This window comes from Sturnira hondurensis, unplaced genomic scaffold (genome assembly GCF_014824575.4).
Source record: "Sturnira hondurensis isolate 20B ecotype Veracruz unplaced genomic scaffold, ASM1482457v3 Scaffold0004474, whole genome shotgun sequence".
In the NCBI taxonomy this organism is placed as follows: Eukaryota; Metazoa; Chordata; class Mammalia; order Chiroptera; family Phyllostomidae; genus Sturnira; species Sturnira hondurensis.
In genome coordinates this window covers 9,502,442-9,521,671 of record NW_028077105.1, presented here as the reverse complement: position 1 = coordinate 9,521,671, position 19,230 = coordinate 9,502,442, and the positions used below count along the sequence as shown (strand labels likewise).

At 36.6% G+C, this 19,230-nt stretch overlaps 1 protein-coding gene across 3 annotated transcripts in view; it reads right to left on the bottom strand.

Moving 5' to 3' along the window:
• The window catches only part of PTPRK (protein tyrosine phosphatase receptor type K), a 498,662-nt gene that overhangs the window by 374,778 nt on the left and 104,654 nt on the right, over positions 1-19,230 (bottom strand). For all 3 annotated transcript variants that reach the window (XM_037045782.1, XM_037045783.1, XM_037045781.1), the window contains exon 2: positions 4,398-4,520. In XM_037045782.1, coding sequence (XP_036901677.1) covers positions 4,398-4,520 — 123 coding nt within the window. The remainder of the gene's footprint in view (positions 1-4,397; positions 4,521-19,230) is intronic.

The window sequence follows — 19,230 nt, the reverse complement described above, 5'->3', positions numbered from 1 at the left end:
GAAGTAAAAATGAGTTCCAAGTCAGTCAAGAAAATCTTCTGAATACAGATGAAACTTGACTAGACACAGTAAGAAGGGGTGAGAGTTTATGAGTGGATAAAGGCACAGAGAATTGTCTAAGCAGAGAGAAGAGAACATTCAAAAGCCCCGAGATGTCAAAAAACACCTATCTTTGGTGGGAGGTGGGGAGAACAGCTTGGTGGATTAAAGGTTTGGGGCCCGTTTAGGTCTCCTATTACTATATTTTATTCTAATCTGGAACATTTTTAATTATTAGTTGTATCTCCATAGCACACCTGTAAACACTGGCTTTATTCTCCTTTATTTTTGACCATTCTTATAAACAAGACACATGATAAAAAGTTCACAAGTCACAACGGCACAGCTCAGTGACTTCTTGCACAGCTTGAGCATAACTGTGCAAAGGATACCCAGGTCCAGAAACAGAGTATTAGTAACATCCGAAAGCTAAATTCATGCCACCTTCCAAGCACTAACTACCCCACCTCTGCTAGCCCCTCCTGCAGGTAAACAATACCCTGACATCTACTAACATCAGTTAATTTTGCTTGTGTTTGAAATTTACATAAAAGAAATACAGTACCTACTCTTTTGGGTCTAGTTTCTTTTCCTCAAGATTATGTTTGTGATCTCTACTGATATCATATATAGTAATAATTTGCTCATTTACATTGTAATGTAATATTTCATTATACAGATATGTCAGTATTTATTCACTGCACTGTTGATAGGCATTTAGATTGTTTTCAGTTTGGGGCTATTTTGAATATCGTTGCTGTAAATATCCTGCACATGTTGTTTGGAAAGCAAGTGCACTCAGTTCCCCTGGGCTTATATCAAAGAACAAATGTGCTGGGTCATTAGGCTGCACAGAGCGGTTGTACAGATTTGCACCAGGAGTATATGAGAGCTGGGCTGACTCCATACTCTCGCCAACATTTCAAATTGGAATCTTCGTGTTCTTCCGAGTATGTAGGAGTTTCTCATTGTGGCTTTAATCTGCGTTTCCTTGATGACTCAGTTGAGTAATTGCTCACACTTTCATATGGTTTTTGGCCATTAGGATATAGTATTTTTTGGCTTGCTATTTTAAAAGTTCTCAGCAGGCCTTTCACCCACCCTCATTGTCACTTGACAAAGGTAGTGTGGGGGGTAGAAAATACTGAAAAATACTGTATGCAAACATTTTTTTAAGATCTTTTTAAAAACATTTTATTTATTTATCTTTAGAGGGGAAGGGAAGGAGAGAAACATCAATGTACGGTTGCCTGTCATGAGTCCCCTGCTGGGAACTGGCCTGCAACCCAGGCATGGGCCCTGACTGGGAATCGAACCACAATCGGGTGGTTGGCAGGCAGACGCTCAATCCACTGTATGCGAATATTGATGGCATTATGTCTTCAAGCAAGGACAGATCATTTTCTTTTCTCTATTCTTCTACCCATCTTCATTCTTCTTTTATTCTATTTATTGACCCTGTCTTTCTTCTTCTATTTTTCCAGTCCAAAAAGGTCAATAAAATGAAGTCAATTAACAATATCCAAATACCTTGTAGAGAGTTCAGTAGTTCAAGAACAACTCTGCATCAGAGGCCCAGCCTTTATACTTTGGGATTGCCAAACACTTCAAAAATAAATGTTAAAAGGAAGCATGTCTGACAATTTATTTGAAAACAAATGAAGCATTCATTAAATTTTAATGATAAATCTAAATATCTCCTTTTACCTCAAATTATGAACAGATAATATTCAGTGAGCATTTTAGAGAAACACCAGGAGGAAAATGGGGGAGGGGTGGTATATACTGTAAAAAGAGGCCAGTGAAAGAAGACTGTGTGGATGCTCTCCTTCGCCTTCTCTAAGACTAAACGTAAGTTACATTTGGCAAAAATAAAGTGGCTGTGACCTTTCTGCCTCCTCTGCATGATTAATTACTTAATGTCCTACTAATTGGAAGATGTGGCTGAATTTCAAACACTTTCATTTTCTGTGCCCATCATCCTGTCCTGTAAACCACCTATTAAGCTGTTCATCAGAGGTGAGCCACCAAGGTCATCTGAGCAGTATCTCTTCAGCTACTCATTACCCATCTTCAATGGTAATTAACAATGGTCACATTTCCATAAATCAACATATTTCTGATTATTTCCTGATGATAAACAGAATGTGTGCATCCCAGCCCACCCCTTTTAATTTTATAAAAAACTTCAGTCTAAATATACCTCAGAGAAAACTCAGGTGAAATATTACAGTAGTTCTTTTCATTAACATGGACCAGGAAAATAAGGTTATGTACCTTTGAAGAGAAAAACACAAACCTATGCACAAAACTAAATGAGCCTGCTGACAACTCAGGGGTCAAACATAAGAAGCAAAGGTCAGCCACCTAGCACCAATTTGTTCCTGTGGCCAAAAAATTAAGATTCAGTTCAGCTTCACAAATAACTACTTGCCTACTCAGCCACGGAAAGTGACAATTTAGAACAGAAAGTAGATTTACTTCACCCTAGTCTCAAAGAATACATCACCAGGTATACGAACTAACTGAAAAACTTTCCTAAGGATATATTCATTTATAAACCATACTTTGGAAGTGTAACATTGTGGTTTTATTTTCTTTGTGTACTTGTGGTGTGTTATTGTTTACTGTTAATGTTTTCACTTTTGTTTTTTTTAATATTATAGTATTTAGCAATTTCAATCACCAGGTTGACATTTTCATTTCCATTCCATTGGCTATGTCTAAAAATCTCATACCTAAAATTCACACTCAGTTTGAAGCCTTTTCTGAATCTAGAAAATTCATAAAGATTAAAGTATTTTAAAGTAATTACGGTAAAAATACTGAAAATGTATTTTAAAACTGAAATTATAGTAGCCAATCAGCCCATCAATTATGCATCATTATATATTATAATCAATGTTGATCTATTATTATACAGTATATTATTATATTAAAGTGTTAAATATTACTATACTTTCTCATAGGGGTTCAGAACAGGTTGCCCCAAGATGTGCCTCTGTGGTATGCAGACTGTTTGGAGCCAAGGGCACCTTTAGCCTCAGGGTCAAGGTAAACTTATGTCCCTCCCTTAACCACCTAGAACTTCCCCATAATAAGAGATTATCAGAGATAATCTCTTGTTGACCTTTTTATAGGGCAGCACATTCATTCATTAAGCATCAGCTCTTCTTAACATCCCCAAATGACCCTCTGAAGCCCTCAAAGCACCTCACTTCATCCCTCACTCAGGACATCTTACATTCTCACGTTACTTTTCTATCCCTAAAGCTCTCATGCACATGGGGCCTCAGGCTCTGTCATATATGTGGCATTGCCTCACACACGCAAGTATTAAATTTGGTTATTTTCTCTTCCTAATCTGGCTCATGTCTATTTGATCGTTAGACCAGCCAGAAAGAACCTTCAGATAGAGGGAAGTTTGTTCCTCCTCAACAGCATATTATATATGCACATGATTATACAGAGTATATGATCATACCACATTTGTTTATTTCTACATACTGGAAGGAAACAGTTTATTCTCTCTAGCACAACATTTTCAAATTACTGTCTGCATTTTCAATTTTGACAATTAATTTTGTTAAATATATATGCATAGAGTTTAAAATAAGTTCCAAATTACCATGCAGAATTGGAGGTAGAAATATTAGTCTGAGTGTGTGTACATAATACGTATACCTTGATATCCCATATTAATCAAGAGAAAACACAACTCAAACTGGTTTAAACAATGAGACAAGGTAAAATTTCACAAAACCAATATCCTAAGAGTTTAACAAGGTCTGAGTAAGGAATGGTCAGAGCTCAGCCTTATTTTTTCTACAACTCACTGAGAAAAGACCTTCTCTAGTTGACAGTCTGGTGCCCAGGCTGCCTTTCTTCAGCACCACAGGCACGGTCCTGACCAGACGGACAACGAGACAAGCAATCTCCCACCACGGAGTAAAAGGCTTCCTTTTGGTGTGATCGGGTCAAACCTGCCCTGGTACTAAGTGAGCTGATCTCACATTTTAGGTTATTCTGAATAAATTTTGTTTCTTCTTCATTGCATGTATTTATTTTTTTCTTTCTTGGTTTCATTTACATTTGGCTTTTTATTAAACAAGAATTTAAAAATATATTTTCAACATCAGAAATAATAAAGATATAATGAGCTACTGAACAAAAACAGAATTAAAGAAAGGTATTGAGGGAAAACAAAGACTATATTAAGGCTTTTAGATGTGGTCAAGAAACTTGATAGAAGTTATTGGTCAACAACTAAACTATTATTAGTTTATACCTAAAATAAGAAAACGCTGCCCATTCCAAAGTGATTCCCTCAACACTGGGTAAAACAGAATGATTCTCACCTTGAGGCATATCAGGCGGCAGGTAATGAGGTTCTTGAGCACTAACATGTACCCACTCAAAATCGTCATACAGATCCTGGTGGTAATCACAGGCCCCTGGACCATCCTCAAAAGTGCAGCCACCTAGAAGGGGGAAGATAACATTAGCTTGCTCATGTTAAACAGGTGTGCTCGCAGCAGACAACGTGCTGGAGAGGGAAGCATTACACTGCAATATGTGAACCTGGTACTCATAACTTTACTAATAAATGGTCCTCCTGCTTATCACCACTCCTGTTAAATTTTCACCCAAAACGAAATTTCTATTAGGATTTTGTCTGAATAGGAAACCAAAGGAGCCTCAGATGGAAGTCTGGGGCACAGATTTTAAAATATAAAAACTAGTATTAGATATGTGTGTAGTATTACATATACGTTTTTAAAAAGATTTTATTTATTATTAGACAGAGAGGAGGGGAGGGAGAAAAACAGTGATGTGAGAGAGAAGCTCCAATCAGCTGTCTCTCGCATGTGGGCCCACAACCCAGGCATGTGCCCTGACTAGGAATCAAACTGGGGACCTTTCATTTTGTGGGGTGATGCCCAACCACAGGCTGGCCAGGGCATGTTAGATACACATTTAGTGAGGATTTCCTGCAATTTAGGAACCACATAGAATCTTAATAATTTTAACACCTTTATTGTCTATAAGGGGAGAAAGGCAAAGAGTGAAAACCATCTTTTTCCATAATGCAAGTTCAAAAAGGTGAAGTTAGTACTTAAGTTGTATCAAGTTCCTTGCTTTAAAGGAACACTTTGGAAGGTACATATAATATCAAATGAACCAGTCAAAACTTTATAGGCTCTAAAATGTTTGAGGTCAGTGATACACTCCAGTACTTTATTTAGATTACTTTCATACACAATTATAACTTATTAGGAGGGGAAAAACTAAAGCATAAAACCAATCACATTAGCCTATAATCATACTCACCACTTCCAGTACATTTAATAATTGCTTTAAGAAATGGAGGTAGGCTTTCCCCATTTTATCAGTAATTTTTCCTGGCTTTATTTTCAAGGGAAATGTTATGACAGTGATAGAATTATATTAGCTTGTCCCCCCACATAGATACAGGCATGAACAGCTCAACATGTTTAGTTTATTCAATTCATGAAAATGAGAATTGGACTATATGTCTAATCTTGAAAGAAAATGAATCAGTACTAATGAAAATCCAGCAGCAGGTTTAACAAGAAAAACCAATAACCTGTCTCCTTTTAAGTAGCGTATTTGTGTAGTCTCCATGGTGAATCTTTGGAAAGAAACTCGGTGAATTCTGTAACCAAACAGCAGACTACAGAGTGGTGAACTTCAGTCCTAGCAGTTCTGCTCTGTAAACAAGGAATTCACTTTCCTCATCAAAACTGTGTCCATTTGAATATCAACAAAAGTTCTATTCCCAAGCCAGCATCACAGGCAAAGAAGAAAAGATCAGATATGTCCCGAAGACACTTATAGCCCTAATGACCTTTTAAAAAGCAGAATATGTATGTGGGAATCCTTGAATCACATACATAAGTATGTCAATCCTTTAAAATAAGTAAACTTCACCGGCTTAAAAGCTTAATATTCTCCATTAAATATGCTTAAAACAGACTTTCTAGAAATGCGCTTGTAAAAAAATAATGTATTTTTAATTTAAAATTGATCAATGAAAGAGGTCGCGAGGAAATGCATCTTCACATAGCATGGGGAAAGTTTTTCTCAAAATATAATTTGCTCTCAACCCAAAAATGACTTACTGCTTTGCATCGCATGCCCTGAGGACCCCCATTGCCCTTTGTAATAGTGGGTGCCCTCAGGATATAAATTTAAACTACCAGTGCAACCTGCATTAGCTCACTTGGAGACAAATGGCCTTACTGCTGTCCTTCATAGCAATTGTTAATTTGAGACTCCAGGGTTCTCATTAGGAGTAACAACTAGAAGCTGCAAAAAACCAGTGGCTGACCCGGACTGTCTGTTGCACATCACAGCCATATCAATCACGGGACTTGAAAACAGTTCTCAGTGAACTTGACTTTGGTGGTAAGAATGTTTTTAAGATTTTATTTTAGAGTTTAGTATTTAAAATAAAGTATATTTTGTTGATGATTTCCTTTGCTGTGCAAAACCTTTTTTGTTTGGTGTAGTCCCATTTGTTTGTTTCCCTTGCCTGGGGAGATATATCCAATAAAATATTGCTATGAGCAATGTCTGAGATTTTACTGCCTATGATTTCTTCTACAGTTTTTATAGTTTCGGGTGTAACATTTAAGTCTTGGATCCATTTTGAATTTATACTTGTGTGTGGTGTAAAACAGTGGTCTAGTTTCATTTTTCAGCACATAGCTGTCCAATTTTCCCAACACCATTTATTGAATAAACTGCCTTTAGTCTGTTGTATGTGCTTGCTTCCTCTGTCAAATATCCATTGACTATAAAAGTGTGGGTTTATTTCTGCACTCCCTATTCTGTTCCATGGATCTATGTTTTGCTTTTTTTATTTTTATGCCAGTACCATGTTGTTTTGATTATTACGGCCTTATAGTTTGATATTAGGAACATGATTCCTCCTACTTTGTTATTCTTTCTCAGGATCCCAGTTGCTATACAGGGCCTTTTGTGGTTCCATGCAAATTTTTGAAATATTTGCTCTAGTTCTGTGAAACACATCTTTGGAATCTTAATAGAAATTGCACTGAATCTATAGATTGCTTTTGGTGTAGTATAGACACTTTGGTAGGTTAATTCTTCCTATCCATAAACATAGTATGTGTTTCCACTTATTTGTATCTTCAATTTCTTTTTCAGTGTCTCATAATTTTCCAACTACAGGTCTTTTACATCTTTGCTTAGGTTTATTCCTAGGTATTTTATTATTTTTGTAGCGATTATGAATGGGATTATCTCCTAATTTCCCGTGTTGTTGTTCATTATTGGCATATAAAATGCAATTGATTTCTGGATATTAATTTTGAATCCTGCTACTTTGCTGAATTCGTTTATCAGTTCTAGTAGTTACCTGGTGGAATCTTTGGGGCTCTCTGTGTACAGTATTATGCTATCTGCAAATGATGACAATTTTGCTTCTCCCTTTCCAATTTGGATGCCTTTTATTTCTTCTTCCTGTCCGATTGCTGTGGCTAGGACTTCCAGTACTATGTTGAATAAGAGAGGTGAAAGTACACATCTTGGTCTTGTTCCCAAATTTGAAGGGAACACTTGTAGTTTTTGTACATTGAGTATGATGCTGCCAGTGGGTTTGTCATCCATAGCCTTTATTATGTTTAGGTATGTTTCTCTAATCCCACTTTGCTGAGAGTTTTTATCATAAATAGGTGCTGTATTTTATCGAATGTTTTTCTGCATCTATTGATATGATTATGTGGTTTTTATCCTTCATTTTGTGTATGTGCTGAATCAAATTTATTGCTTTCTGAATGTTGCACCAACTCTAAATTCCCAGAAAAAATCCCACCTACTCAAGGTGGTGTCATCTTTTTGATGCATTGCTGTATTCAGTTGGGAGACCATAGTCACCAATACATCTGATGAGGGGTTAATATCCAAACCTTATCAAGAACTTGCAAAACTCAACACCAAAAACACAAACAACCCAATTTAAAAATGGGCGAAGGCACTGAAGAGACACTTTTTCAGAGAGGATATACAAATGGCTAATATATATGAAAAAATGCTCAATGCTAATCATCAGAGAAAAGCAAATTAAAACCATAAATATCTTCTCACACCTGTCACAATGGCTATCATGAATAACTCAACAAACAACACGCGCTGGTGAGAATGTAGAGAAAGGGGAACCTTCTTGCACTACTGGTGCGGATGCAGACCAGTACAACCACTGTAGAAAGCAGGATGGAGACATCTCAATTAAAAACGGATCTGCCTTTCGACCCAGCTAGGCCACTTCTGGGAATATATCTGAAGGAACCCAAAACACTAATTTGTAAGAACATAAACATTCCTATGTTCACTGCAGTGTTATTTACAATCACCAAGATATGGAAGTAGCCCAAGTGTCCATCAGTAGATGAGTGGATAAAATAACTATGGGGCATTTACACAATGGAATACTACTCGGCTATAAAAAAGAAGAAACATGTATGCTTTGTGACAGTATGGATGGACCTGAAGAACATTATGCTAAGTGAAATAAGCCAGTCAGAGAAAGAAAAATACCATACGCTTTCACTCACATGTGTAATTTAATGAACAAACTGAAGTACCAAGCAAAACAGAGACAGACTCATAGATGGAGAACAGATGACAGCTAGCAGGGAGGGAGGTTAGGGGGTGGAGGGATTGAGCAAAAAGGAAAAAGGACTCATGGACATGGACAACGGTGTAGTGATTGCTGGGGTGAGAGGGGTATAAGGAGACTAAATGGTAATGAAAAAATATACTAAAGACTAAATAAATATATAAATACAGAAATAAAATTCTAATCTAAGAGGTACTATATATCTATTTACCACATATAGACTATATCAATAAATCTTTAGTAAAAGTTTTTAGAAGTCTTTTTGTAAACTATTTTGCACTTCAAGGTTAAGGATTAGTACAATGTAATGAACTAAATGACAGAAAATACAAAAATCTCTTCCTTTCCTGAGTAATGGCATTGAAAGACATGGGTGGGTGGTGTGGTAGGTCATATATCATGTACATGTACATTAATTGCAATGTGTAACAAGGAATAGTAATGGTACGGCCAAAGTCACAAAGAATAAAAATGACAAACGAATTGGTTACATATACCTGGCTTGGTTAGAGAAGGATTCATGGAGTTGTTAGGCCTATGGAGATGAGTGAGGATACACCAGGCCAGAATGCAAACAAAACGTAAATTAGAGAAAAGGCAAGAACACGCATAGAAATCTAAAGAAACATGGTATGTAGGAGAAACTCAAATTTCCCCCCAAACGTCTGTGCAATGAATATGGAAAGAATGTAGGCAGCAAGACCCAAGGAAAAGTAAATGGGTAAGATTTTCGATATGATAAAATCTTAGATTTTATTCTAGTTGTAGTGAAGCCATTAAATAATTTTATCCAGTGGTATGACACAATCCAAGCCACATTTAAAAATAATAATAATAGCCCTGGCTGGTGTAGCTCAGTGGATTGAGCATGGGCCTGTGAGGCAAAGGGTCACCGGTTCAATTCCCAGTCAGGGCACATGCCTGGGTTTCAGGCCAGGTCCCCAGTAGGGGGCACATGAGAGGCAACCACACACCGATGTTTCTCTCCCACTCTTTCTCCTTCCCTTCCCTTCTCTCTAAAAATAAATAAAGTATTTAAAATAATAATAATAATAATAATAATAATAATAGTAATAGTAACAACAATAACAATTCTGGCAGCCATAGAGAGTTTAAAGTGGAAATGACTGGGGTGGGTAGAGAATTTGATCCAATCTTACAGCAGATACCACATAATATGTCTTGAGGTAACTCCATTATACACAATCCCTGTTCACTGTTTAAGGATCACCAGAAAGCCTTAGACACAAAGTATTCTATAACAGACAATCTTCTTTATACATGTCCCTGAGTTCAAGACATCTTTATATATAGTATTATAATCTGTTTTAAAGAAATATCTTAGTGACATTCCAATTCTTAAATAAAAATTTTATCAATTTTAAATAAAAATTTTAAGAAACTTAAAGTCTCACTGAGTTAAATGGCAGAACAAAAGAGGACAATACTGAAATGATGTTGAGGAAATTTAGCTAGGCAGAGAGGATGAAAAATCAGTAAGGAAACATCTTACATCCCCAGTTGTTGTATTTGCTACTAGTAATAAGACTACAGACAGTACCTGCAAATCATGTCAGAGACATGGCTGTAAGTTCCTGGATTCTTAGAGGAAAATTACTTCTGAATAGCCATTTCACAGATTGCTAATTCCTCTGTGCCCATCAGCCAAGCGGCTGATCTGTCTGGGAATAAACTATATTAACTCAGATTATAAATGAAATTATATTTAAGATATTCATTATAAGTTTCCTTTGTTCTTTTCAATTCTTTATGTTTGTGAAATGTGTTGGCTTCTTTGTAATGAGTTTTGGGGGGGTTATAACAATAAACTTATATTATTATAGTTTCTGATTAGCATAGATAAAGCAGACCTCTTCCAAGTTAGTTTAATTCAGTATTGCATATATCCTGAAGTGACATGTATTAATCTTTCTTTGTGTCCTTAAAAGACAAAAGACTGTTCCAAAGTTGGTGTCACTTAAGTGAGAAAATGTGTGCATCCCAGCTTAATTCATAATTAGAAAAAATTAATTTGTCCATTTATGAGGGTCATAAACAACTGTGACATATTTTTGCCAACTTATTTTGTCTAAGTCTTTCTTCTTACTTTTTCAAACTGTGTGTTCCAAATGATTTTAAAAATTAAAAATAAATATTGTGTGTTCTTTACAAACAGCAAAGAACCAGGAAAGATAATTCTGTGTGGTGCTATTACACTCATTCAAAAAATTAAGACTGGGTTGACATTCAGGAGGGGTAAAGGGTGAAGATCTTAGTACAACATATTTTTTTAAAAAATGACCTTCACAAAATGTTCAGAGCTGTCCAGAGCAGTAGTTCCTTTTTATTTTAATCTACTGGGAGATTATATATGTATACATAGTCCCCCTTTCAACTCTATTATTCTGGGAACACTGAAAATACGAAATAAAATTGACATATTGTGATCAGTGTTCACAGAGTTTACATCTGCTGTGAGGATGGGCAACACCTTCTCAATGGAAGCACTGGAATTCAAACAGGAAAAAGTATCCCAAGTAGATGGAAAAGACTAATGTCTTTGAAGGCGTGGTATGAATCACTGGTCATAACACATTGCTCTGGTTTACTACCAAAGAGGAACACTCAAAGAAAAATAAGAAAAGTTATCAATAAGAATATGCCAAGTGAAATAAGGCAGGTAGTGAAAGACAAATACCATATGATCTCACCTATAAGTGAAACCTAATAAAAAAACAAGCAAGCAAAATATAACCAGAGACACTGAAATTAAGAACAAACAGATAGTAACCAGAGGGAAGGTGGAAGGGGATAAGGGGGGTGGAAAGGGGGAAGGGTTTTCAGGAACATTTATAAAGGACACATGGACAAAACCCAAGGGAGGTATGATCAAGGGTCAGAATGGCTGTGGTGGGGGAGAGTGGGGGGGAGGGGGGGGGAAATGGAGATAACTGTACTTGAATGATAATAAAAAAAGTTAAAAGAAAAGAAAAATAATTCCTTAAAAATATAATCATTTCAGATCCAGGAACAAATCCTTTGCCCTGCTTGTAGTTAATTAGTATGTGAAAATATTATTTGAACCTAGCTTCTTTATTCAAAAAAAGGAACTTGAAACACATTTGTGGAAGTCTAAACCTATCATTTATTGATAGATACAAATGACTCTTAATGATGAGAGAACTCATTTCAAACACACCCACAAATTAACTGACTATTCATCCCTAGAGTTCCATTGCCAGCCAAGAATGTATGTTTAATATATATAATCCACAATTATTTAGCTTGTAAGACTTCTGTTGAAATTGTCTATAATTCAAAGAAAATGCTATAATCCATTTGACAGAATACTCTTCCTTCAATAGGACTGAATTAACCAGAATGGGATAATAAGCCCCATTTCCCTACATCTTTGCTGAGAAACAAGATTAACATCTTAGAACTTCAGTTAATAAGACTTAAGGAATTTTAAGGAACTGGAAGCACTTAGATGGTAGAAGACAGTGTTTCTAGACACAGTGTGGAGCAATCACCAGCACAAGGTGGGGTGGCGACTAAGTATTTACACAGCTTTGTTACTCTACTGCTTTGAGCTTCAATCCCCCCACCCCTCCAGTGAAATCAAGATAATAATAGCTATGGCGTAGTGGTATGAAGATTAGTGAAAATACTTGTAAATAACTCAACAAGTTTGTTTTCAAAGCACCCTTTTTTTTCAGACCCCATTCTTTACAGATTATTCTGTATATCATGAGGCCTATTCCGAAAGTACCCATACATGTAATATAAAAAACAGAGACATTTATTGAAGACGATAAAAGATATAAGAAACAGTGTACATAGGACAATGACACCTCAGTCCCCTTCAATACTTTGGCACCTTGGAACCTCACACAGGTCTCTCAATCACCACCAGCTGCCCTGTCATTATTTTCCTGAATCTCAGTGACAGTCTGAAATCTCTTCCCTTTCAAAGGTGATTCTCATTTGGGAAAAAGCCAGGAGTCGTAGGGCACCAAATCTGGGCCATAGGGAGCTGAGTCACCTGGGTGATTTGATGTCTTGCCAAAACACTATGCATGAGACGTGATGCATGAGTGAGTGTGTTGTCACAATAAAGCTGCCAATCACCAGCTGCCCACAGCTGTGGTCTTCTGAATCCTCTGAATAGTTTCTACCACACAGTACACATGGTCGATCAATGGACTCTACCGCCCCCAGGGACTAGCACAGTGAAGTCATCATTGTTCACACATGAGCATTCCAGTCCACTCTCCTTGGCTGCCAAGTTACATGAATGTCTTGCAAATTGTTCTTGTTATATTAACAATGGCTGGACTTTTTCTTCACAGAAATCATTATGCTATACCGATGAAATCCTATGCACATATCAAATAGCTAAAGCCTAATAAGAAAGAAACTTAGAGTTTCCACATAACTCGTCTAGAAAGAGTAAACAGAATTTCCATAAGGGCAATGTTACCATATTACTGTAACCACTTTTCTCTGAACAATCACCAGGTATGCTTTCAGTTAGGAAAAGACCTTCCTTTATATCAGAGGTCAGCAAACTTTATCTGCAGAAAGCCAGTTAATGAATATTTTAGGTTTTGTAGGTCATACCATTTCTGTTGAAACTATGTAAGTGTGTCAATGTAGCGAGAAAGCAGCCGCAGAGAATATGTAACAATGGGTATGGCTGAATTCAAATAAAACTTTTATTTACCAAAACAGGTGGCAGGCTGCTTTTGGCCTGCGGCCATAGTTCACCAACCCCTGACTTAGATCACTGATCTTAAGAATTCTGAAAATTACAGGTAGGGCACAGTCTGGTTGAGAGCTCACCACCAAGGGTCTCTGATCTCGGCATCACCTGTATATTACTCAATTTTCTTTGCTATATATAAACATGAGCAGCAATAGACCACAGCCAGGAAACTGTGAGAGAAATGGAATTACAATAATATATTTGAAAGGAAATCAGATTATCTGGCTAGACAGAGGGGTAAGTCAAAAAGTAAAAACATAAAGAGAGCTAAAGACACTTTCAAGGTCTTCTATTCTGGGCTTCAAACTTTTAAGACCACAAAGGGTGAATATTTAACATTGTGCCCCAGCATACATATGCAACCATGGATGTAAATATTTATATACACACTGTGTGGGAACACACATGTACATTTATTCACTCATGTTGGAGGAGGTCATTGAGAGCACGTGGCCACCAGTTGACCCAGGAAGTGGACCCAGGCAACAGGACTCCCTCCCATGTCCTGGGGATGTATGCTCCACTGACACAGCCATCAGGAAGAAATGTGCTGTTGAGCCCATCTGGGTGGTATTCATGGCTGAATCCTGTTAAGGACTCTATGTAAGCTTTTACAATTCTGGCGGGAAGGTATAGAGACATACCGTCTTGTGACCACCCCATGACAAGCCTCATAGATAAATTCCCCTGCTTCTTAAACCTGCGTCTCTTCTCACCCTCCATGTACAGGGGCCAGTTTCGAATTTCACCCAGGGAATCCCCAAGGTTACAGAGCAACAACGCAATCGCTTATTATCCTCTACTACAGGTCACTAGTCCCGAGGTCTTTCTATGACTGAAATAAAATACAGTAGCTATATGAAATGGGGAAGTAAATATTAAAAAATAAAAAGAGGCCAGCAATCCTTGGCCTCAAGTATCTCTAAGAATATGTCTATCGTGGGAGGGGACCTAGAAGACAGATGTGATCAACCCACATCTCTACCTTTACCTGCTTTTCAGGCATCAGGCCAGGTTAAAGTCCAAAATATGCCCGTGCGACCTGGCTAGTCCTGATAGTATACACGTAACTCCATCCAACCCCATCATGGACTTGATGAATAATTACATGACATACAGCCATAGACATGATGGCACAGATGAAAATGACTTGTTAAAATATAAAAGGAACTATCAATGAAAAGTATCTCAGAAAAGAAAAAAATACAAATTACCTGGGGGTCACAGAACAAGAAAGTTATCAAGAGCCAAGATCTGAACCCAGGCACAGTGGGCTCTTTACTCTTAACCGCTACATGACCGACCTCACAGAAGGCCAAACTCAGCTCGTGCAGCTTCCTCCAACCAGCATTGCCTCGAGCTGTTAGTAAACACAGAAAACACTGCCCATCCTATCCAATTAATGGTAATGGCGGGGCTACATTCTTTAAGGATAAAACGTAGTAAACTTTGAATCACATCACACAGCAAAGTCTTTCAGGTATGATGCCACAGACAGGAGAGCGTCATTAAAACAGACAGCTATAAAAGCCTCACTGATAACTAGCAACATCAGCAAAGAATTTTATTCATACAAGTTGACTTTAGATTAAGAAATTGTGTGGTCATGATACTGCCCTGTCACTCCGGGTTGACAACCTTCAAAATTCACCTCTTCTCCCCTAAATCATGTATGAACAAGTAGATTTTCTAGCTTTGAAAACATGATGATAAATTCAAAGCAGTTGTGTTCAGCCAACTTCTGCAGTAGCCCTCACATTAGTCCTGGGATAAGAAATTAGGTGTTTCTCCAAAGATCATGTATGTATTTAACCCAAGTTTCCCTTCCTATTTTATTATTCTTTTATCTACTCCAATAAAATCTCATCTTTTTTTTTTTGCTTGGTGTTAGATACACAATCTAGAGAAAGCCACTGAACAAAGTAATAGAAAGTAAATGTACTGAAAAATAAAATTTCCAGCTGAAGCCATATTTACATTTTGGTAAAATTGGAAACCACTCAGGCTCACATTTAAACATTCTCTTTTGGTTTTGTTTTATTTTGTTTCTCATGGAGGGATTTCTGGTGGGCTTGACTTCACCCACATCACACACATTTGGGCTTACTTCAGCAGTTGCTCCTGACTCAACTCAAGCATGATGGGTAATAGGTTATTTTTCATATATGAAAGGAGTTCTGTGAAATGTTGAAGCCATAAAATGGAATATAAAATGGAATTCCATAACCCAGCCTCCTAGAGGAAGGGCAAAGGACTGCATTGAGACTTTGAATATAAAGTTTTGTATCAGATTGGCAAAGGAATCTTAAATGTACTTGACTACGTTCTAAAAAGGCAAACAATTTAACTGAATGATTTTTGTGAGACTTTGAACTACACTTCAAGAAAATGATAATCAGCTAATTTAGGTAAATAACTGAAATTTATCACTAAGATAAAAAAAGTATATCATTTTCACTAATATTCCTATTATTATTCCCTTTTTCTATGAAAATGTTGGACTTGGTATAATAAAGGCCATCATTCAAGTTTTTCATGGTTCTTAAAATATATTCTTAAGAGTAAAAAAACTATAGCTCATTCTGTCAATTTCTTTATTGAGGAAAAGAAAGTTAGATATCATTATTTCAATCAGTACATAACACCATCATGAACATATTAACCGTTCTATCATTCTACACATCATCGACACAGACAGTTTGGCCAGGTCCACAGCTAACAAGCTGCTCACACAAACACAAGAAAATTATATACAAACATGAGAAAATTGTTAAGTGGAGAGTTAAGTGATGTCAGAAACCTTGCTGTCAAGGACCTTTGCCCTTTTTCTCATAAAGGAAGCACTCTAGGCTTTAACCACTGTTTTAGTGAGACTTGAAAGAGCCTTTGAAAGTGTCAACTTCTAACCAAGTCAGTGCTGAATCCTAACTCAGAATAACTTTCTCTTCTCAAGTTTCCTTGCTCAGAAGAGTGAGTACACGTGGTTACCATTTAGTAAGATCATCCCATAAAATACAGATTTCTCAAGCAGCAAAAAGCACTGTTATATACTAACATTTAAATGACATGTGCTTCAAGGGTCATTCGAACCTAAAAAAGAGTCCTAATTGGGAAAACTGGTGAAGAAGGTCTTACACAAGCCCTCACCAAGATTCAAGTCTGTTTGTGTCTTCATTTTCTCATTTCTATCCCAACCAAAACAAAACTTTTTGGCTTCATTTTCCCATGTCTACATCTACCTATTACACAAGAAGTCTGTGCCAATTAATTTCAAAATCTCCTCCACAATATCCTATGATTATTAAATCTATGTGCTTTGCATATTTAAAAATCATCCTAAAATTAAGATGTTAGTTAAGAAAACATGTGAGATCCTTATTATTGTTTTATATTTACACGGAATTTAAGTAACATGACCAATAATTTGGAGGGTTGAAAAGGGAAAATAAGCTTACAACACTAGCCCGTCATTTGCAGAAAAAAGAGAAAGCTATATGATTATAAAATCAGTTATGTTAGAAATGCATGCTACCACTGATGTTCCTCCCCAGTAGAACTCCTAAAATGCAAATAGCACACATCAACTATTTCTGCATGATAAAATATTTTAAAGATGTTGACTCTGCCTATATTAGAATTTCATATGAAATTCAAGAATATGAAAAATGCTTCCATGCAGAAAGCACATCTGAGCTTGGAAAAATAATTTAATAGAGATAGAAGTTAACTTTTCTTTGCCACAAACTCCATGCAAATCAGGGGCTCATAGTTCCCAAGAACAGTAGGTATAAAAATATATAAAGACTTAAAATATCCTTCTCATCAAATTTAATGACTGGACTGAAGCATTGTATCCCATTTATTTAGCTTTCTTACTTTATTTAATACTCCCTCCAGTTCTTGCTCTAAAACATAATGACCAAATTTAAATCTCTTGGGCTGCATGGTTTACTGATAAAAGGCAAACAATTTTTCAGAATTAAGTTTAAAAACCTGCAAATTTTTAATTTCAAATATGAGGGGCTGAGAAGCTGACAAATCAGGTTTGAATAACAGATGAAAAGCAGCAGCAGCATGAAGAGAGCCCATGAGGTCTGGAGTCCACGGGGCCGCAGGACAGCTTTCCTGCCTGACCTCTCACCTCACACCACAGCTTCCATGCTGAAATTGCTAAATGTCTAAAAATAGGTAAACTAAAAGACATTATTACAATGTGGCACTGATAAGGCCATCTTGGCAAGTAATTAGCAAAAACAAGTTGTCTTAATTGATGCCCCTATAAAGTTAAGAAAAGTCTGTCATCCTTGCTATTCAAGTAAAGGCAAATTGAGGGGAAAAAAAGGAGAATTTTTATCCGTATCACTTGCAAAATTTCAAAGGACTAATAATATCCGGTGGTAATCAGGGATGGGGAGACAGCAGTTGCCACTTTCTTTTTTAGAGAGCAATTTGTTTTTATTTATTAACATTTTAATATACTTGCCCTTTAATCCAGCAATTACACCCCTACAATTCTACTCAACATAAATGCTCACATATGTGCAGTCCTGAGTCCTATACATACAAACTAGGGCTACCAACCCTCCAAAAAAGAAAAAAGAAATTATTGTGGATCTTTTTAATGACACTGAAAGACAACAGGACTACCTTTCCAAGCTTGAAGGGTACTTACAGCAAAATTGCTTGCAAATACAATCACAAACTTTGGGTTAATGATCACTGGGAAAGTATTTTAACACAATAGTTAATGCTCAAGGGGACCTAAATGTTCAGTGTTATCAATTGGTGAAGGGGAAGACAATGCATATTTCAAGGGGCAATGTAGAATCTAGTAATTATTTGGCAAATGTTGAGACAATAAAAAAGACCTAAAGATACTATAGAGGTAAAAGGAAAGTTGATCAAGTGTACAAATGAAAGAAGGATCAATAACAACACAAAAAATAGTATCCCTCCTTACCACCAGTTCTTTCAAGTGGCTATTTCAGCAGATTGAGAAAACAAACAAAGGGAAACTACTTATAAGAAGTAACATTTTAATAAATGACTCAAGACAAGATTAATGACACCAACGGCATTGTAAGTCAGCCCGAAACAAAATTATCTGAAAGAATGACTTCCAGTGTAACTTCCTAGTACTTACTCTCCCAACATGAAACACCTTAATTCCTTTCTACTTATCACTTTGATAACTTCAGACCTCATTTGAAGGTACAACCAGAATGCAAAGGCATAATAGAGAACTAAACACGTCAAAACCATTCCTGTTGCTGACTTATCTGCAAGAGTGGATTTATAACTTTGTCAGAGAAGGTATACATATTCCCATATGAAATGTTTGAACATATTTCCATAGTCATGATTGTGACTATGTAACTGCTATTCATAACATTATTCAATGCTACATTTTCTAATAACCTGATTTTAGTAAAACAAAGTCTATTCCCAGAAATAGCATTTTCAATAAGTGGAATAGAAATCAACCAACCAGCGAAATCACCTATTAAAATTATTAGGGGACACAGGAAAATACCTTCCAACTCAAGTCCCTTCCTAGTCCCTCTTTCTTATCTCTCAGTTTTGTGTTTAATACTAGTCTACAGTTTGGACATTAACACAGAGTTTTCTTAGAAGATGGTGAACAGAGGATGTAGAGATGAAGAAACCAAGACATGAAAATCACAGGAAGCCATCAGCTGATATTCCAAGTGGCTGTATTTGATTCAGATCCTTCAAGAACATACGTGGCAGAGTGGAC